General features: G+C 36.7%; 1 protein-coding gene across 2 annotated transcripts in view; it reads right to left on the reverse strand.

Moving 5' to 3' along the window:
• PTEN (phosphatase and tensin homolog) overlaps nucleotides 1-22,582 on the reverse strand; it is a 90,403-nt gene that overhangs the window by 14,718 nt on the left and 53,103 nt on the right. For both annotated transcript variants that reach the window (XM_035008573.1, XM_035008572.1), the window contains 2 exons: nucleotides 19,130-19,173; nucleotides 17,084-17,322 (listed from right to left, as the gene is read on the reverse strand). In XM_035008573.1, coding sequence (XP_034864464.1) covers nucleotides 17,084-17,322; nucleotides 19,130-19,173 — 283 coding nt within the window. The remainder of the gene's footprint in view (nucleotides 1-17,083; nucleotides 17,323-19,129; nucleotides 19,174-22,582) is intronic.

The following is a 22,582-nucleotide window of genomic DNA, read 5'->3' on the forward strand; positions in this document are numbered from 1 at the left end:
GTTTGAGGAAATTTCAGTATTACAAATGCTAAAAATATATATAAAATTCATGTGCTATTAGAAAAAACCCTTATCTAAAGAAAAAAATCTAGTGTGCACAGCCATGCATTCATTAATGCTGCTGAATAAATGAGGTCTGAGGTCTCCTTTCCTAGGATGTGTGTAACTTCAGGAAAATTCAAGCATTTCACTTAGAAATAGAAGGCGAGTAGTAACATGAAGACGTCTGACAGTTAAAAGTGACTTACAGAAAGCTTAAAAGTATATTCAAGAGAAAAAAGAATTTGCAATATTTTTAAATTATTATTGGCATCTCAATCTCCCCATGTGTTAAACACTCTGGACACAAATGCTTTTCTTCCCTCTAATGGAAAGTATAAAGTATGTTAATGTGAGTTTAAAGACAGATACACAGAATGGCAGGTAAACAGGTATTCACTCCAGTATTCTCAGGTTTGTTTTTTGGGGTTTTTTTTTTTTAAAGCTTAGCATGATTTCATTACAATTAAAAAAATACATAAAATGTCAAAAAATGGATAAAAGCCATTTCAAATAAGGACAAATGATTTAAGATTCTGGCTATAGTGCAAAGACCATGCAATCAGAATACTTGGATTTGAAAGTTGACAGTCAAAAACACCAACTCTAATTTGTTTCCTCAGGAAAATGAAGACAATTAATACCTACCCTGTCTTCTTCACAGGATTCTCATGAGGAGTAAACACTAAATGCAGTTACACAAACGCATGCTAAACCTACAAAATGTTACACAAATCCTAATTAGCAGTTCTAGAAATCCTACCCACATTTGAAGTATAATTTTGGGAGAACTGGAATTTTGGTTCTGTGTACAGTATTTTCTTAAAGAAACGGTGGTAAAATAGTATTACTGTGAAAAGCTCCTACAAAAAACTAATGTTAAAAATCATTATTAATAAAAAGTGTTTAAATTTAAAATGGTGTACTGTAGCTACTTCAGTAAACAACTTTTCATATTTATCAAGATAAAAAACACAATTGCAAAGCAGGTGGGAGGAGAATAGCAGATGGACGATGGCTGAGCAGGAAGGAACCTTTTTTGAACCATGTGAATTTATGATTTAGTCTAAAAATTAAATAAAATTAATTAAAAATTCAAAAAATTAAACCAATGGGAGTGTATAAGAAGACAAAGCTGCCAAGTTATTTGTTGGGGTTTAGTGGAATGACAGATGATTTTTTTCCTCTTTATCTTCTTGGTGTAAGTTTGTATGAATAATTAAAAGGTTTTCAAAGCTTTAATTTTTCTCAAGTAGCAAGTGATTGGTAGCACATCTATAATGCAGTTTTTTATATACTGAGTTAATCCTTACCAAAAAGGTGAGGCAAATGTATAGTGAAAGAATGTATGAATCTACTAGATGTCAATAATGGACGAATAATTTGTGTGTAAATATAAGCTGAACAAAATTACTGACACAATTCAAAGAAAAAGACTGAAAAGCACAATTTAAATTTAATTAATTCCTTTACTATCAAATTATGCATAATTCGGCTTCTGTAGCTTAACTTTGCAATTCCTACCTAGCAGCGTCCTCAAATACAATGCATTCAGATTCGCAGAAATAACAGAGTTGGAAGTCTCAAATATGTATGGACCACCGGCATTAGTGTGTCCTTTTCTCTTGTCTCATCTCTCATGACCACGATGCAGACTTACTCAAACTTAATCAACGGTACAATGAATCATACTGTAATCTAGATTTTGAAATAAAATGAATACAATTCCCATACTAAATAGACAATGCAATTTATAACACTTCAAATATTTTATTTCCTGAATGCATATACTGAAAACAATGGTTTATGTGCATGTTGACTATAGCATTTTGACTATATATATATGTTGCATTTGACTATAGCATTTTGACTATAAAGACTAAAAATCTCTTTTAATACCTAAGAAATGAACATTTTAATGATCTTCAAAAATTTATTTTATAAATATGAAAAGAGGGCTGAACTTCAAAGCTCTTGGAGATTAAAAAATAACTACATTTTCATAATTTCCATTTTTCATTTAAATTAACCAAGAACATTTAAGTTAAACTGGTCTATAACTGTACCCCCAAAGTATCCACCCCCTACCATTAATGACTCTTCTTTTCCACTCTAAATGCGAAGAAAATTACTTATATTCTTAACCTTTTTTCCAGAGGTAACTTTTAAAACATTCTGATCTTAGCTACACTTGGCCTTCTTCAGGCTGACTTCATGCCACATTCCTGGCATCATTTCAAAAGGCCACCATTGCTTCTTCGATTCCCTATGTTCACAGACCAGGATGGGGCCCGGGAAGATGTGTGGTGCTCCTCCCAAGGTCTACTGCCTTTACTCAGTCTTGCCCACGACTCCCAATCTCTTTCATTCCAAACCTTAAACTGAGCGATGACTTCTGCACTCTGTTCAACCCACCTGTCTTTCTCTCCTGTCTCAGACAGACATCACCCTCAATGAATGTAGCTCCTACTTTACTGGGAACCCTGAGGTCATCCAGTGTGGACACTCTCAAAATTCCCTTCTCCCATCTTAACATTTTTTCACTCTTGATATTTTATAAAAGTGCCTCTGCATGTTCGCCTAGGTTCCATTTTGGCAAGTGCTCTATTAATTATCCCCTCTCTGGCATTTGTCTTTGTTTTACCTGTCTCCTCCTAATAATCAGCTCAGGTAACCCTTGTCCTTTATCCAAAACAATTCAAGGACCAAAAATGCACACTCTCGCCAAATTTTGTATCTCTCTCAAATTGTCACCCTCCTTCTCTATATAAACAAACTCTGAAAGGTAAGCTTCTGCTCCTTAGCTCATAGGAATGTTATTATGAGGCTGATTTCTTAATGGTCATTAGTTTTTTGGGTTTTTTTTTAAAGATTTTATTTATTCATTTGACAGAGAGAGACACAGCGAGAGAGGGAACACAAAGCAGGGGGGAGTGAGAGAGGGAGAAGCAGACTTCCTGTGGAGCAGGGAGCCCGATGCGGGGCCCGATCCCAGGACCCTGGGATCATGACCTGAGCCAAAGGCAGATGCTTAACGACTGAGCCACCCAGGCGCCCCATGGTCATTAGTTCTTAATGGTCACTAACAGTCATTTCCTACTATTTTCTTAGTCTCATCCTGAATCATTTTTTGCTGCCATTTTGAAAATTCCCTGCCTCTATCTTAGAACACACTCTTGAAGGTTTTCTCCTACCCTTACTGGCTATCTCTTCTCTTCTTTCCCTAAATGTAAGCATACCTCAGAAATCTGATCTGAGTGAGCCTCTCTTTGTCAGTCCTCTCTGTTGTAGTAGTTTAATTATCAATCTTACACATTAACTCCAAAACCTGTGTCTCTCAATACGACTTTATCTCCAACTCCCAGTCCAGAATTTCTAAAACGTGGCTGGACATTTCTACCCAGAAATTTCAGAAGCACTTAAAACACAACATATCCAAAAACTGAAGCTTTCCTATTCTTGCATGGACCAACCTCTGTTATTTCTATTAATTATATTCACTATTTTCCCCAGCATCTGAGCCCAAAACCTCTTCTAATACCATCACTGCTATTGGTTATTGAACTGTTACCATGTTCTTTGCACTGTTCTAAGTACTTTCATAAGTATAATTTAGTATTCATGAAGTGGGTATTACTGGTAACACCATTTTATAGATGAGGTAAGGTCACACCTCTTATAAGTAATGAAACTAGGTTTCACCCTAGTACTCCAACTCCAGAGTTTATACTCAACCACTGATGCTGCCATCTTCTTCCTGCTAGAGTAAAGGAAACAATCTGAGAGGAAGTAGCAATCTACCCAAGGTTACAGAAGAGAGGAGTAAGGAAATTCCAGCACTACAGCAAAGGCCCAGGCCACAGAGTAAAGGCAGAGATTGGTCAGCAGATCAATTACCTGGCATCTACATACAGTACATACATACATACATAGACACAGACACACACACACACACTGTCCACACAACATGGAAAGCACACCAGCGGTTAAGTTCATTTAGGACACTCTTAGATTTCTACACATCTACTCAGATGCCAAAATCCAGACTTAGTGACGTACCTCTCAAAATACCAGTTCTAGTTTTCTGTGGCCATTCTAGTTCAATCACCTCCTGCAATTTTGCAACAGGCAAATGATTACCAGCCTCTGATTTATCTATTCTCCAACCTATTTTTATACCCACTCCTCGATTAACTTTATAAAAGTGTAAGATGAATCACACTAACAATTCAAAATACTAAATGGTTTCCCAGTGACTACTCAAATAAGAAAACTTATCACACACTGTAATTCCATAACAACATAAAAATACAGCCCAACCTCTTTTCCACTCTTACCTCGCACAACTCCCTTGAATGTGCTTTTACTTTTGGCCAAACGAAAGTACTTAATTTCTCCCATATTATACTTGCTGTTTTTAAAGTATGCTATCTTTATCAGATTAAAGGCATTAATCTGCAAGCAGTCATCTGGGAAGTTTTACATATTTTCTAACACCTAGACCAACTTAAATAACAGAATTATTCGATACTTCCAGGTCTGACAGCAGCCACCTGAAATACAATTCAGATTCAGTACATCGTGAGGGCCCCTACACATTTTCATTCTTGGATCGTCTGTTCAAATTTTGGATTTCACCTTGTTCATTGAAAATTGCTTATTTCTCAATCTGAAATTTTCAAATTCATTAGCACAGACCGAAATATAATTTTTAGTTACCTCCACAGTGTAGTTGTATCACCTTTCTCAAATTTAATGTATAATTTGTGTTTCCCCTTTCTCTTCTTTTTCCTTGAAAAGAGCTTTAAAAGACATGTATTGGTTTTATTGGCAATTTCATACAATCAGTGTTTGAAATTATTAGTTCAAATGGTTTACTGCTTGCTAATTCACAATTTATATTTTCGTCTTTATTAATCCCTCTCTCCTACTGGTTATTATCTTAATAATCTCTAAAATATATTTCTATTTTCCCCACTGACCCCAAATTATTTAAGTAACTAGTTTTACATTTCCAAATGGTTGATATGATTTGATTAAACGTTTTTTAAAAATCGCTAGCTGGAGGTACCTAGGTGGCTCAGTCAGTTAAGCATCCAACTCTTGGTTTCGGCTCAGGTCATGATCTCAGGGTAATGGGACTGAGCCCCGCATCGGACTCCAGGTCAGTGTGGAGTCTCCTTGAGAGTCTCTCTCCCTCTCTCTCTGCTCCTCCTCCACTTGCACACACACACACACTCTCTCTCTCTCTCAAATCAATAAATGAAATCTTTAAAAAACAGACAAAAAGGGGCGCCTGGGTGGCTCAGTTGGCTGAGCGACTGCCTTCAGCTCAGATCATGATCCTGGAGTCCCGGGATCGAGTCCCGCATCAGGCTCCCTGCTCAGCGGGGGGGGTCTGCTTCTCCCTCTGACCCTCTTCCCTCTCGTGCTCTCTGTCTCTCATTCTCTCTCTCAAATAAATAAATAAAATATTTAAAAAAAAAAAAGACAAAAAGCCAAAATTATGTATTTAAAAATTCTCTAGCTATACTGAATTATAAATCAAGGAATGGGGTTTATATATTTCTACTTGGGAGCTTCGATTTTCTTTGTAGTTGGCCTAATGAATTATCAATCTTGGTAACCGTTTTACGGATGACAAAAAAAAGAAAAGAAAAAAGATACATTTTATGGGCTTTTTTTAAATTATATTACTCAAGCCATCTATATATCTTCTTATTTTGTGCCTTCTTGATCTTCAAGTATATTAAAGATTCCTATTATTGTTGCTTTTCTGTCAATTTTTTCTTCATTTCTTCCAGCTTTTCTTACTGTATTTGATGTTATGTTTAGCACATAAGAGTTCATACCTGCTAAGTCTTCGTTGTGGAGTGTACCCTGTGTTAATATAAAATGACATTCTTGATCTAGTTTTATACATTTTGTTGTAAATGCACTCTGATAATGATATCCTGTCATCTGCTTTTGCCCAATGTATCTTTAATGAACCACTTATTTTTCTAACCTGAGTTGTTTTATGTAAGTCTCTTGTATATGATTAATCTCTTAAAAACAGAAACTTAGAAGTTTAGGTTATACACATCTTTCAAACCTGGGATACCGTCATAGTACTTCTGGGCCAGAATTCCACCTGGATACCACAACACAAGATATGTAATGTTTTGCTCATATTCTGTGCATCAGGACCCTCAGATCATCTTCTCTAAGATGATTTCACAATCTAGATTCCTCAGTTAAAGAAGTAATTTTCTACTTCAGTAAACTTTCCACTGGCACTTCTAAACTCAGAAATAATGCCGATGTTTTAAAATAATAGTGTTTGCTTGAAGCTTGAAAATCTATGTTTCAGAATGTTCACAACAAGATTATTACAGGAAAGTAATTCAACAAAGAGAGAAATATAGCTCGTAGGAATGGTTATTATTACAACGATGACATACAGCAGTAGTTATTGCATATTAAGCTAAGTGCCAGACATTTTACATATATCCCCGATACTACCACGACTTTATAAGACAGATACTATCACCTCTATTTCAAGGATAAGAAAACAGTCCCAGGGCACATAATTATCCTATTCAAAACCAGGACCTGAACCTAAATGTGACGCTGATTCTAGAACTTTATGCTCTGATGTCCTGGGTTTTACTAACAGCACACAAACTAACAAGGTCATATGAAAGAAGTCACGCCCTGTTTGAGCACTATTTTTCCCATCTATGAAGAACCTCCAAAGTTTAGAGTATTACAGTGCTTCAGTTCCATGAAACTAATGGTAAGTAATGTATCAACAATAGTGCTGCATGAATCACAGAATCCTTCAGAATAATACAAAGCAGACACCTGGCACAGTTCTCTCCACACAGCATCCTCTGCCCTGTGGGAAGCTATCATTCCCTCTGTGGTTTTATGGAGGTGGGATGGGCTCTATTCTTCAGCATCAGATATATGTCCAGAATGTTTGGTTCAGGGATGGGTACATGCCCTAATCCAGGTAAATCAGAACCTAATCTAGGAATGTTTGCTCAAACTGTAGCTCTCTTCCTCCTGCAGTTGCTAAAGTAGCCAGGATGTAACCCTGGGGCTGCTAGGAGTCATGCCTTGCTATTATTTGCAAGGAGCCTGCCTGAAGAGAAAGCACATACAGAGCAAAGGAGAGAGCTGAGAGAGAGATCACCGACACCTGTTAAGCATCTAAGTCCGAGCCAGAGGTTTTAAGGTTATATAAGCCAATATAAATGTCTCCTTGTGTTTACGCTCTTTTGAGTTGGGCTTCTGCGAGTGGAAACTGAGACAGAGTATAATACAGCTACTTTTTTTTTTTTTCTTTTTTAAGTTTCTACTTTGGGGATCAAAATAACGCAGAAGAATAATCTGGACAGGCGAACACAGTCTGTAGAAAGAATACTAGATTTGAGGTTAGGAGACAGTTTTGAGTCATTACACAGACAATGACCTAGGACAGACTGATCTTTATAGATTTATTTGATCATTTATATTAGAACTGGTCTGAACTAAATCATTACTAAAGTCCTTCAAGGTATAAATCCTTACATATAACTTTATGAATATACAGATTGTATAACAGGCGTAAACACCATGCATTAGAGGAACACAGTTTAGCCCAGAAGAATTAATGTGTTAGAAAAATTAGAATGTTATATTAGGAGTTCTTTTTGTTTTGTTTTTACTGAAAATGAGAAGAATTATAGTTTAAGTGAGGAGAAAAAATAGAAAATTGTATTAGGTTACCATATGGGGAAATTTAGTAAGTAACTAGAAAAAAGTAACCTGACTATATGATTAGGACATAAAAATTCATTCCTCAGAGAAACTAGAAAATTTCCTCTTCTTGGGATCACTTAGAATAAAGTTAATATTTATTATTTTTAGAAAGTTCAAGTTCATTACAGATAAGCTAATGAACCCATGTACAGAGACCATAATATATATGAATTTTATCTCTAATAATAATTGCTTTGAAAGCAAAACAAAAAAGAAACCAAAAGCTCAAATATTTTTCCTAAAAGTTTAATCAAAGAAAATAAAGATTAATGCTTACTTTATCTGCTACCACTCTAGAAGGGGGAAGGCAATGGAAAAGAGAGAGTAGCAGAAATTCTGGGTAAGTTTGTCATGTAACAAAAGTTTGCCTCTGAATTCAGAAATTTGGGGTATCTTTCCAAAATATATATTTACCAGCATTAGTAGGACGCTTTAACTCTTTTATTCATAGTTTACAATAAATGCTGTGAGTTCGTTCCCATTCTGACACGTAAGTGTTAAGTGCAGACAGCCTGAAGCACAGGACTAGACAGGAACCAGCCCTGGGAGGTGTTCAGCTGCACCAGGCTCTCCTGGGGGGCAGGACAGGGAGCTGCTGACAGCCTGTTTCACTCATGAAGTAAAAGGACCAAATCTGCAAAGGAATGATTCCTAGGGAAGTGTAACAGAGCTGCCTTCTAAATTACTGAATACAAGAAGGACTCTTCCTTCCCTCTGGCAGTTATTCTGCTCTCAGAAACATGCTTCTGTAGAGGAGGTATCAGTTGTCCTCTGACTTCTCTGCAGCCCTCAAAGCCTCAGGTGTTATCTGGGCATAACTATCACAACAGCACACGGTCTGGTCGGCAGGCACTCACCACTCTGCCATCTAATTTGCACTGAGTCTGCTGAGGGAATGGCAGACTGCACCAGATTATTTTGAGGAGAGTCCCTGCCAAGTCCACAAATTCTTCACTAAACATGAGAACTGGCTCTTCTTTCTTCAAAACAAACGGGGGTAGGAGCAGGGGGAGAGAGAGGGAGAAAAAGGCGGGGGGTGGGGGGGGAAGGAAGGAGGGAAGAGGAGAAAGAGGAGGAGGAAAAGAAACAATATCCTTCCATAGAAATGTCACCAGAACACAACTTTCTTCTTAATGTTTCCCTACAACTGAAATTAAGGATACAAGCAAAGTCACATTAAAGACAGTTTTAATAAAATCAATGCTATATAAACTGAAAAATTGATAAAAATCTATGTATCTCCTGTAATAATGGTTCACAGTTATAATGCAAATCTATAGATTCAAATGCAAATCTACAGATTCAACCTAAAAGGAAATACTGGCAAGAGGATAAATTTTTAGCAGGTGTTTCAAGAATAAAACTACTTTGGATAATCAATTATATTTACTATAGGATACTTACTTCCCTGGAAGAATTCCATAGTTGTATAACAACAGCTTTACCATGTTCAGCTTAGCTCATTTCTCATGATGAAATTATACTTATTAAAGGCTAAAAATATATTATTTCACTAGCACCCGAACCATTAGGTAAACGTGATATATTCGAAAACTGTTAGACAATTAAATTTCAAAGATTTAAAGGAAGCCTTCAGCATTATATTTATAAGACTAACAACTTCAAACTGCCTTTATCGTACTTAAGTCAGGGGCCACTAAATGCCTGAGCATCAGTACAAAAGGGTATAAACTGAGGAGCCTTTTCAAAATAGGCCCATTTCGGGAGAGCTTGTCCCCGTACAGAGATTAATTCTGAACAGCCTCAAAGTTCTTTTGCAGTTCCAGGATAGTAAATTAAAAAGTTCAACATGTTCAGGGGACTCAAAGTTTACTCTGAATGCTATCATTAACTGTTTGAATAATCTGAATCAAAGCACTTCACCTTTCTGGGCCTCCGTTTTATCATTTTTAAAGTAAGAAGAATTCCTGCCAAAAAAGGTTCATAATCTTATGCCCATAATCTTTATCCCTTTAATCTAGCTTTCTAACACTGTTTCAACATAAAATGCAAATGGAACCATTAGTAAAATACAGCTTCATCAACAGCATCTGCTCGTAAATTTCTTTTTGCCTTTTTAAATATACACAGAAGTGAAGGTAGGAGCACATTAGGATACTGCTTTAGACCACAGCTGTGAATAATTCATCCAAAAATGGTCTGGGTATATTAATTAATCATGAACTAAGCACAACAGATCTCAATGATTTATTTTGACTCCAAGATGCTAAAAAGTGATCAATTTTGGCTAAATTACTTAACTCTGAATCTTGATATAATGTAACAGCTAAACACCCTTAACAGTACACACAGAACTCCATCCTCTATTAGCTTGTTACCTTCCACTTGGGGGAGATTCAAACCTGTAAGAGGAAGAAGAGAGAGCAGGTATGCCTGGAGCATTTCTGCTGATGATGTAGGGACTCTCACATTTTATAGTATACTGCATTTTATTTTCATAAACACTTCTTGCTATCTTTTCACTCTAGCCCCTATTTCACAACAATACCCCATGGGCTTTGCCAGTTTACCAAATCTCTCTTCACGTTTACAGAGAAACAGAACTGACAATATTTTCAGATTTGTGAGGACTACAATATCTTCCCCATGACAAATTAAAATATGTCTTCATTTTTTCATTATGAAGACTTCTCTTGGATATAAACTGTTTAAGCATCCTTGGGTTTTACTTGTATCCCTGAAAATGATGTGAAAGACTATCCCAAGTGCTTTTTTTATTTTATTATGTTATGTTAGTCACCATACAGTACATCATTAGTCTTTGATGTAGTGTTCCATGATTCATGGTTTGTGTATAACACCCAGTGCTCCATTCAATACGTGCCCTCCTTAATACCCATCACCGGGCTAACCCATCCCCCCACCCCTTTCCCCTCTAAAACCCTCAGTTTGTTTCTCAGAGTCCATAGTCTCTCATGGTTCGTCTCCCCCTCCGATTTGCCCCCCTTCATTTTTCCCTTCCTACTTTTTTTTTTTTTAAACATATAGTGTATTATTTGTTTCAGAGGTACAGGTCTGTGATTCATCAGTCCTACACAATTCACAGCACTCACCATAGCACATACCCTCCCCAATGTCTATCACCCAGCCACCCCATCCCTCCCACCCCCCACCACTCCAGGAACCCTCAGTTTGTTTCCTAAGATTAAGAATTCCTCATATCAGTGAGGTCATATGATACTTGTCTTTCTCTGATTGACTTATTTCGCTTAGCATAATACCCTCCAGTTCCATCCACATTGTTGCAAATGGCAAGATTTCATTCCTTTGATGGCTGCATAATATTCCTGTGTGTGTGTGTGTGTGTGTGTACCACAACTTCTTTATCCATTCATCTGTCGATGGACATCTTGGCTCTTTCCACACTTTGGCTATTGTGGACATTGCTGCTATAAACATCAGGGTGCATGTACCCCTTTGGATCCCTACATTTGTATCTTTGGGGTAAATACCCAGTAGTGCAATTGCTGGATCGTATGGTAGCTCTATTTTCAACTTTTTGAGGAACCTCCCTAATGTTTTCCAGAGTGGCTGCACCAGCTTGCATTCCCACCAACAGTGTAGGAGGGTTCCCCTTTCTCCACATCCCCGCCAACATCTGTCGTGTCCTGACTTGTTAATTTTAGCCATTCTGACTGGTGTGAGGTGGTATCTCACTGAGGTTTTGATTTGGATTTCCCTGATGCCGAGCAATGTTGAGCACTTTTTCATGTGTCTGTTGGCCATTTGGATGTCTTCTTTGGGAAAATGTCTGTTCATGTCTTCTGCCCATTTCTGGATTGGATTATTTATTCTTCGGGTGTTGAGTTTGATAAGTTCTTTATAGATTTTGGATACTAGCCCTTTATCTGATACGTCATTTGCAAATATCTTCTCCCATTCTGTTGGTTGTCTTTTGGTTTTGTTGACTGTTTCCTTTGCTGTGCAAAAGCTTTTTATCTTGATGAAGTTCCAATAGTTCATTTTTGCCCTTGCTTCCCTTGCTATCCCAAGTGCTTCTTACATGGCTGGTACTCACTATCAGAAGCATTTAGCCAACTCTCCTGAAGAAGCACCTACATCACACAGGGTGGATATGTGTGTGGGTGAGTGTGTATAAGAGCAGGAAAGAGAGCACATGTGAGAGTGCAGCTTAGTTAGGAAAGGTTAGAGTACTACAAAAACCTTTAATTACCCCCAACTCAGAATCCTGAGTAAAGCACTCCACAAGTCTGTTGGTTGTAATGCCAAACAAACAAAAAAGTTGCAGTTTAATGTGGTGAAGGCAAATACTTTAGAAAGGTCAAATATGTTTATAGCTTGCAACAGAAAAGTTAAGACTGCTGCAGTATCTCTAGCAAGTAATTCTGTCCATTCCAGAAAAACCGACCTCTTTTTCTAAAACTATGAAGGTCACGAGAGGACTGGAAATACCACTTCCCTTCAGTATATGATGACGACTTCTCAGTTTAGCTTGCTACTAATTTTCATCAAATACACGCATGGTAACACAAAGAATAATACTTATTTTGGAGTCCTCTTTGGAAACTTAAGGGAACATTAACATTTTCAAAATGTCCCCATAAAACCTTCTCCTGAAGAAATCTCAGTATTTTGTAGACAGATAGTACACCTTAATGCCTGGCAAAACATCTGATTTTGTTGCTTTGGCAAAGACAAAGCTCTCCATGTCACTGTGACTCACTGCTTTGTTCATCATTGTGCACTGGGGTGCAAGACTCTATCTTCAATCCTGAGAGAAATCTTATCTACTGTTGCGGAAGTATTCTCTTCAGGAGTGCCAAGCCTTGAATCACAGCCTGTACAAGAGGATTTGTCATGAAAAATCTACTGTTATGAAAATTGCCAAATTCAGGAAAGCCAAGACTTTCAATCAAGGGCTTCTCAAGAGGTTTTGTCAAGAAGTGGGAGCAATTATGAAATGCTTTGCTACATATAAGTTCACTGTTTTCAGAAGGCAAACTCTACAGCCAGGATTTTAACTGCTGTTAACTGGATAAAATACAAACTCGTTTGCACAGTTTAACTCTTCAACCTTAAAACTAAAATGTGAAGTCCTAATCCTTTCCTTCCTAACACAGTGTTATGCCAGATCTTGCCAAAAATGATCTCATTAACCAACAGCAAAGAAAGTGATGCAACATGGATTTTTCTGAAAAATCTTAGAGAATTCCTATTTTTTGACACAAGTCTACTTTCATCTGACAAAAGAATCTAGAGATTCCATTTGTTCTTTCATTCTTTCGTGAGATAGCATTTTAAGCACTTGTTATCACCAAAAACAGTCAAAATTGATTGGATATCAAAGATGACATAAAAGTTGTCAAGTCAAAGACGATGGCATAGTTTTAATGTATTACTTGAAATTTAAATACTAGCAGCCCTTTCATTAAAACTTACTATTGAGCAGAACTAAAGCTTAATTTTGATTAATTTGTAAACATTTAGAGTTATTCATTGTCCTCAAGTAATGGCCACTGTTTTTTCCATTTAAAAAAGGGACATAATTCTTATGAAGACTTTTATTTTCCACGTTAAAAAAAAAATTTCAGTGTAATTAAAAACTATAAGCAAAATTTTATGTTCATGTAATATCATGCACATTTTTAGTGAGAGACTATAGCTTTCATCATATTTTTTAGCAGGTATGTAACATAAACATTTTTTTTTTAATTTTTTATTCTTATGTTAATCCCCATACATTACATCATTAGTTTTAGATGAAGTGTTTCATGATTCATTGTTTGTGCATAACACCCAGTGCTCCATGCAGAATGTGCCCTCCTCAATACCCACCACCAGGCTAACCCATCCTCCCACCCCCCTCCCCTCTAGAACCCTGTTTGTTTTTCAGAGTCCATCGTCTCTCATGGTTCGTCTCCCCCTCCGATTTCCCCCGCTTCATTCTTCCCCTCCCGCTACCTTCTTCTTCTTCTTCTTCTTTTTTTTTTTCTCAACATATATTGCATTATTTGTTTCAGAGGTACAGATCTGAGATTCAACAGTCTTGCACAATTCACAGCACTTACCAGAGCACATACCCTCCCCAGTGTCTATCACCCAGTCACCCCATCCCTCCCACCCCACCCCCCACTCCAACAACCCTCAGTTTGATTCCTGCGATTAAGAATTCCTCATATCAGTGAGATCATATGATACATGTCTTTCTCTTTTTGACTTATTTCACTCAACATAATACCCTCCAGTTCCATCCACGTCGTTGCAAATGGCAAGATCTCATTCCTTTTGATGGCTGCATAATTTTCCATTGTATATATATACACCACATCTTCTTTATCCATTCATCTGTCGATGGACATCTTGGCTCTTTCCACAGTTTGGCTATTGTGGACATTGCTGCTATAAACATCGGGGTGCACGTACCCCTTCGGATCCCTACTTTTGTATCTTTGGGGTAAATACCCAGTAGTGCAATTGCTGGATCATAGGGTAGCTCTATTTTCAACTTTTTGAGGAACCTCCATACAGTTTTCCAGAGTGGCTGCACCAGCTTGCATTCCCACCAACAGTGTAGGAGGGTTCCCCTTTCTCCGCATCCCCGCCAACATCTGTCGTTTCCTGACTTGTTAATTTTAGCCATTCTGACTGGTGTGAGGTGGTATCTCATGGAGGTTTTGATTTGGATTTCCCTGATGCCGAGCGATATTGAGCACTTTTTCATGTGTCTGTTGGCCATTTGGATGTCTTCTTTGGAAAAATGTCTGTTCATGTCTTCTGCCCATTTCTTGATTGGATTCTTTGTTCTTTGGGTGTTGAGTTTGATGAGTTCTTTATAGATTTTGGATACTAGCCCTTTATCTGATATGTCATTTGCAAATATCTTCTCCCATTCTGTCGGTTGTCTTTTGGTTTTGTTGACTGTTTCCTTTGCTTTGCAAAAGCTTTTTATCTTGATGAAGTTCCAATAGTTCATTTTTGCCCTTGCTTCCCTTGCCTTTGGCGATGTTTCTAGGAAGAAGTTGCTTCGGCTGAGGTCAAAGAGGTTGCGGCCTGTGTTCTCCTTTAGGATTTTGATGGACTCCTGTCTCACATTGAGGTCTTTCAACCATTTGGAGTCTATTTTTGTGTGTGGTGTAAGGAAATGGTCCAGTTTCATTCTTCTGCATGTGGCTATCCAATTTTCCCAACACCATTTGTTGAAGAGACTGTCTTTGTTCCATTGGACATTCTTTCCTGCTTTGTCAAAGATGAGTTGACCATAGAGTTGAGGGTCCATTTCCGGGCTCTCTATTCTGTTCCACTGATCTATGTGTCTGTTTTTGTGCCAGTACCATGCCGTCTTGATGATGACAGCTTTGTAATAGAGCTTGAAGTCCGGAATTGTGATGCCGCCGGCTTTGCTTTTCTTTTTCAATATTCCTCTGGCTATGCGGGGTCTTTTCTGGTTCCATACAAATTTTAGGATTATTTGTTCCATTTCTTTGAAAAAAGTGGATGGTATTTTGATGGGGATTGCATTGAATGTGTAGATTGCTCTAGGTAGCATTGACATCTTCACAATATTTGTTCTTCCAATCCATGAGCATGGAACGTTTTTCCATTTCTTTGTGTCTTCCTCAATTTCTTTCATGAGTATTTTATAGTTTTCTGAGTATAGATCCTTTGTCTCTTTGGTTAGATTTATTCCTAGGTATCTTATGGTTTTGGGTGCAATTGTAACATAAACATTTTAAGAGCCATGAGCTTAAATCTAGTATTCTGGCTCCACATTACACAGCTTCTCTATTTTTATTTGAAATTCTTTTTACTTGATTTCTTTCCCACAACTACAATGTCTACTGCTCATCAACCCTGCTTGCCCTACACTTCTACCACTGCTTCAGCTACTGTACTGTGATTTGACCCGTTTATGGTTTTCTTCCCATTCATTCTCTTTCCCCTGTGCTGCCCTGTACTTATTCACTTAAGTGTAGAACAATTACCTTCTATATTTTTAATCAGTAAAACCGTTTCCCTCTAGATGATGAAAAAATGAACCAAAGTAAATATCTCAGGCCCTCTAGAATTCACTCCACTACTATCATCTCAGGGTGTACACAATATAAAGAAATGTAAGGCAATCTATTATAATCAATATTCACTAAAATCAAGCACTAATAGAAGATTCAGTTTTATAAACTAGCACCAATACATAGCACTTTGGCATCCCTAGATGTAATTTTAAAAAATCACAAAGACAGATAAAACAAGAAATGAGGAAGGAGAAAAGGAGCCAGGAATCAATACAACCACCCGCTAAAATGGTGGAAATGATGTTTCTGTTTTGAAGTTGTTAAAAAGAAATTAGCTTAGGGGCACCTGGGTGGCTCAGTTAAGCATCAGACTCCTTGATCTCAGAGTCCAGTTCAAGACCCACACCAGGCTCCACACTGGGCATGGAGCCTACTTAAAAAAAATTAAAGGAAGGCAGGCAGGCAAGCAACTTAAACTGGAAGAGAACCTTCCTGATGGTAAACGTTATTAAAACTAGAATAAATTTTTTACATAAAGTTGTGATGTCTCCCTCAATAGAGTTCTTTCTCTAGGTGAGTTTCTCCCTCTAACTGGAGTGGTTTGGGTCTTTCCTTCTCAGAGACAGAGAAATGTACAAAAATCTCTTTGTTAGAAATATAAACATATTTTGTCACACTTACCATCCAAAGAAGTGAATCCCTTAGAAATTACTGTGAAAGTTCTCCCAAGAGTTTACATTCTACCCTCAAACATACTAACAGATTAAGTTTGTCACTGATTTTCAACATAGTCTTTATTAGTCTTCTGAATAAGAATCTTTGACTAATCTTAATTATAACTACATTCATGAATATTCATATCAAAGAATAATTTTCATGTCCTTATAAAAGTAAAGATCATACTTTACTAGGAAATGGCATCCAAGTTATCATCCAAAGACATCTCATTCTCAGGCAAGGTTCAGAAAGATCAAGCTTATTTTTATTTAAAGTACTGCTTCTTTAAATGCTGTCAGAATTTTATGAGACCAAGTACACCATACAGTTAATGGGTAAGATTTACTAGCATGATATGAAAATGCTAGCATGAACAGAAAAATTGAAAGAATCAGTCATTTGCTCATATGATAGTTAAGGTAGTAACTGATTTAAATGTTCGGAATAAAGAAATAGGAGTTACCAACCATCTGTTTAAAAACCTGTTTTCCAATAAATGCTCAAATCGAGGAAGAAGAAAGAAAAAAACATCAAATATAACTTACCTTTTTGTCTCTGGTCCTTACTTCCCCATAGAAATCTAGGGCCTCTTGTGCCTTTAAAAATTTGCCCCGATGTAATAAATATGCACAAATCATTACACCAGTTCGTCCCTTTCCAGCTTTACAGTGAATTGCTGCAACATGATTGTCATCTTCACTTAGCCATTGGTCAAGATCTTCACAAAAGGGTTTGATAAGTTCTAGCTGTGGTGGATTATGGTCTTCAAAAGGATACTGTGCAACTGTAGTAAAAGGATAACCTCAGAATTAGAAAAAAGTCTTTCCTGAATTGTTTATTAAAGTAGGTTAACTTTAGAAATGTTGCATTTAAGCTTAACAGGTGTTTAAAAGAAAAACCTGTCTCCAGAGAAAAATAATTTGCTGCCTGATAATTTTCCAATTTTTGAATAGAAAATAGTCTCTCATTAATTCTTAAACCTACCCACTAGACAGAGAGGCCAAGCATTATTTTTTCCACTTAATGAAAGAGGAAACTTGACTATGGAGAGGTAGCACAAGTCAACATATCAGAGGGAGAGGCAAACTCAAAATGAAATGTCACATAGGTAGGTTTCCTGTCAGGGCTCTCAATGCATTTTCTGACAAAAGGAGTCATAATATTTATAGCATTACATCACCACAAAGCATGTATTCCAGAGAAGGGATAAATTACCAATAAATCCACACTGGAAAGGACTGATTTTTACACTTCATAAAATAAAAATGCTAACTAAACATGTTAAAGATGGTCTTACAAATGTTAGTGTTGATTTTAAAGGCATTTACAAAAGAAACTGAAAAAACTACTTTAAAAAATGTATACAGTTGTAGTAAAGTGTATCTAATGTCAGGTCTTTTCACATGGGTTATAAAAACCCAACATTTCACTGTTCCCTATAAGTCAGAGTTTTGTTTTTTTTTTTTAACTTGCCTAGAAATAGGAGTTTAACTGTATCACTATTAAATTTTTTTTTATTGGTCCCTGCCTTGGTTCCATTCTATTAAAATCCTTAAAAATCCTGACTGACATCGAATGCATATAATTATCCTGTGGGTCATCTTAAATATGTGAGAAGTATTCCTTCTATCTTCAATCAACTCATTAATAACGTGGAACAAGACTCAGTGTGTCGGGTGAGTCGTCCTGGGAGACAACGACTACCATTACAGGGAGTCGCCGGGACAGCTTTCACCTGGGCCTCGGCGTTCCATCTTCATCTCCCCAGTGGCACATAAAAACATCCGGGAAACTGTGAAACGTCTATTTAAAGCTAGATAAACCGTGACTAAAACACTCTGCCTAGTAAGCAGTAGCATAAATTCACAAAAAAGGAAAAATTCTCAGTGAGTCTGTATTGGCTCTCAGCCATTAGTGCCTCTGAATTCTCAAACCAGCTGTTTGAATGTCCGTTCTAGATTTTTCAGAAGGAATCCACGGCAAACACATCAGTATATAGCTCATGGCATCCACCTTCTCTTTCTATCATGGTAGCACCTGCCACGCTTCTCCACTCTCCAGGTGTCTCGTGGCTCAAGGGGTTCCACCAACACAGATGGGAGGTTTTTGTGGGCCCTCAGAAAAATTCACTACCCCTGGAGGAGAACTCACTGAAAGCAGCTCCTGCGCTCATCTATCAGGCTCCTTTTACCCGTATCTGTCATGCCCTTCTCTCCCTTTTAGGTCATGGCTCCACAGAGTTAAGTTGCTCTGTTTTCTCCCTATAATCTCTTACTGTTACACCAAATGCCTCCAACAGTAGATATAACCCTCTCTTTATTTTACTGTTAGTCTAGAAATTTTTCCTAATTCTTATAATCTACTCTGCATTTTAGTGTTCTTACTAGTACTGGCAGGTTTATATGATAATTGTTTCCTAAAACACACCAGCAAAATTAAATTTGTTTTCCAAACTGTCTAAGACCATCTTTAAGATAAATATTTACCTCACTTAATAATTGAGATTATTAATTACTGCTGTGACAGTAAGATTTGGTCTATTGGTTTTAAGTTATATAACAAAAATACATTACTCGGCAGTTAATACCTACCTCTGCAGTTAAATTTGGCGGTATCATAATGTCTTTCAGCACACCTAAAAGAAAAAGTTTAAATGTGATCTAAAGTTACCTTTTGCATTGGCAAAAAAAAGTATAGTAACACACATTTTCTGAACTTTTATACTGTACCAGGCATCATGCTGTTTTGTATTAACTATTTCTTTCAATCCTAACAATCTATGAAGTAAGTAGCGTCATTATCCCCATTTTACCATTTAGGAAACTGATGTTAGGTGTTATGCACTTACGGCTTACACACTTGCTCACAAAACCTTGATGCCTCTCAGGCTCCCACCTCCCACCCAGCTGCATGTGTACCCTCAAATTTCCTGTACGGACACTCTGTGCACTGAGGGAGTGTATGTTTGATTTCACCAAGTATGTACAAACAACTAACGAGTTACAGCATTGTCTTTATCTCAGAGTTGAGCACACATTGCTTTCTCAAACTATTATTTAAAAAGATATATATATATATTTTTAAAGATTTTATTTATTTATTTGAGAGAGAGAGAATGAGAGAGAGAGAACACATGAGAGGGGATAGGGTCAGAGGACGAAGCAGACTCCCTGCTGAGCAGGGAGCCCGATGCGGGACTCGATCCTGGGACTTCAGGATCATAACCTGAGCCGAAGGCAGTCGCTTAACCAACTGAGCCACCCAGGCGCCCTAAAAAGATACATTTTTAAAATAGTAAAATTATAAGGGCAAAGAAAAAGTTAAAAAAAAAAGTGAATGATGCTAATGTACTCAAAAACACTTCCTAAAAAATTTTTAAACCAGACCTCTCTTTAGAGAAGCCAAAGGTCATCTTTTTCAATAATCTCTCAGTTTATGAGTTTTAATTAAAGTCTGAGAGTAATGAAGGCGTAATAAGTAAAATATAGAATAGTAAAATGTTGACTTAGAGCATACTAAAATTTGTCTTTTTAATATTAGTGACACGTTCGTCATCATGCACTGGTTTACTCATGATTAATAAGTATATTTATAAACATTAATAAGGCTCCGAAAGGGATCCCATACTTTGGTTTGTAGTCAGCAGAATCATGGTAACTACAGCTACTAACCAAATGAGATTTTTAAAAAAATTATTTAAAATAAAAACTTAGCATTTTAAAACAAATCAAGGTCTACAATCCCTTAATCTCCAATTCTGAAGTTTGAAATTTTAACATTTTCTGTTAAACTTATGGCAAACTCAATTGTGGCAGAATCTGATCTGAGTTTATGATACTGTATGCACTCTTTAACTAATACATTTGAAGAGTCAAACACTTCATGGTAGGGACTGCTCCACACCCCAGGGGGGTGTTATGTAATACTAATAAGTATATGCTTCCATGTTACCTTTCTGCAAAGGGAAAAATTCTGAACACTGAAACACAACTGGCCCCAAGAGTTTCAATAAGTGATTATGGACATGGATTTCACATTTAAGAAATCCTAAAACTATTTGTATAGTTCCTCTATCTTAAATAGTTTTAAATCCTAATCCACATGAAAGTTGAACTAATTATAAACAAATTAGAATCCACTAGTTTAAGTGGTCAGACCTGAAATAAATCGACTTTCATACTACTGCTTAACACAAAGCTTTTCCCCTTTTTTGCATATAATTTAATATATTGAATTTTGCTCAAAAAAATTTATTTAGTAATGCCATATGCATATTTATGTATCCTTGCTAAATAATTTCATACTCCCTCCTATACAAAACATGACAGGTAGGAGGAAGACTGACCAAGAAAATAGTCACATTTTATACTTTCTTTAGTACAGATTAAAGAAGAGGTCTGGTAAATAGTGAAGAATCTATAACAGACTATTTTATAAGGACTCATGGAAAGATAGGACTTAGAAGGTGAGGGAGAAGGAGTAGGCTAGGAAACAATTCTAAGAAGCTGGTCTCATGGCAGCCCAACAAAAAATAAACATTTTGAGTTTCATGCAGCTTTAGTCCTCTAATATTCTCATGCTTTTTCAGGAGCTCACATGTTTGGTTTGACAAATACTGCTTAAGACTACCATCCTAAACTGATTCTCAAATATTACTGTTAAGAGGCAGAAATGGAGGAAAAGTGGAAATAATGAGCTACTACATGTCTACCAGATGTACACACCTTACAAAGGAGTTTCCATGTTTTTTAATTCAAAGTCACAACAATATAATAATAGAATCTCCATCTTATATATGAGAAAGCTAAGATTTAGAAGAGCATTAAAAAAAACTTGCCCCAAACTACAATATGCAAATGGAAGAGCCAAGACTCAAGCCCAGGACCTCTGGTTACAAAAGTCAAAGTTTTTCCAGCATGGCTCCATACTTCTACTTACAATACAAAATAGAGAACAATTTTAAAAACAAAAGCAATAACAAATTCTACTCAAAATCAGCCTTCCTACAAGAGCAATATTTCATACCAACAAAAAGCAACAAAAAGCAATCATGAAACATGAAAAAGTTATGAAAATCTCTACAGGTATGGATGAGGGGTACAAGAGAACATATACTGGGGCCGGTAGTGATGGAAGTGATCTGGAGGAGGGGTTGCTAAGGTAAGAATGATGACTGTCTTCTTAATTAAGACCACCTCCAATAACTGTGCACACATGCACGCACACCCGCACACACCCAGTTCCTTATGACTTTTGTGTGGTATGTTAGTTGATAAGTCTCTCAACAAACCAAAACTGAAGATACATAAATGGAAAATGGGATTTGACTGAGACAAGTATTAGGTAACTCTGACCACTTACACTTCCTTATAATTAAAATTCAACTTAAAAGATACGATTTTTAAAAATCTTCACCTTATATTGGCTTATATGAGACAAGAGAGATGAAGAAGCATTGAGAGTTTTTAATGAAGCGGTAGAAAGTGAAGGAACAGATAAGACTAATATGAAAAGCTTCCAGAGAAGTGAGACTTGCCAAAGAATCAGCGAAGTATGCAGGTCTCTTCTGTAACTCTCTTCAACATCACTATCTCTAGCTTACAAAAGAAAACTTAACAGATAAAAATTAACAACAGCTAAAGGTTCACCACCAAATGATGGAGAGTTGTATGTCAAATAGAATACACGATGAAATACAGTAACCCTTTTAAAAACGAGTATCCAGTAAACATTTAAGGTCCTCAAAGGCAAGAAGTATATTATGCCTCTATCCCCATCTTCCTCCCTCTTCCTCTTATCCCCACCAGCCTACAGGTATACAAAGGAACATACAAAAATGAAATACACACACTTGCACAAAACAAACTAATTTACTAAGCATCATTATATCCAAATTTGATTAACGATATGAAGCTAATTTTGTCCTTTCTTAAAATAATTTATTGAATGCTTGATAATACAGAGATATAAACAGATAGCCAATTATTAAAAAGTCCGTATTTTAAAAACTAAATAAATAAAATAAAAATAAAAAGTCCATATTA

Source organism: Mirounga leonina, unplaced genomic scaffold (assembly GCF_011800145.1).
Source record: "Mirounga leonina isolate KUSES-001 unplaced genomic scaffold, KU_Mleo_1.0 Mir_152, whole genome shotgun sequence".
In the NCBI taxonomy this organism is placed as follows: domain Eukaryota; kingdom Metazoa; phylum Chordata; class Mammalia; order Carnivora; family Phocidae; genus Mirounga; species Mirounga leonina.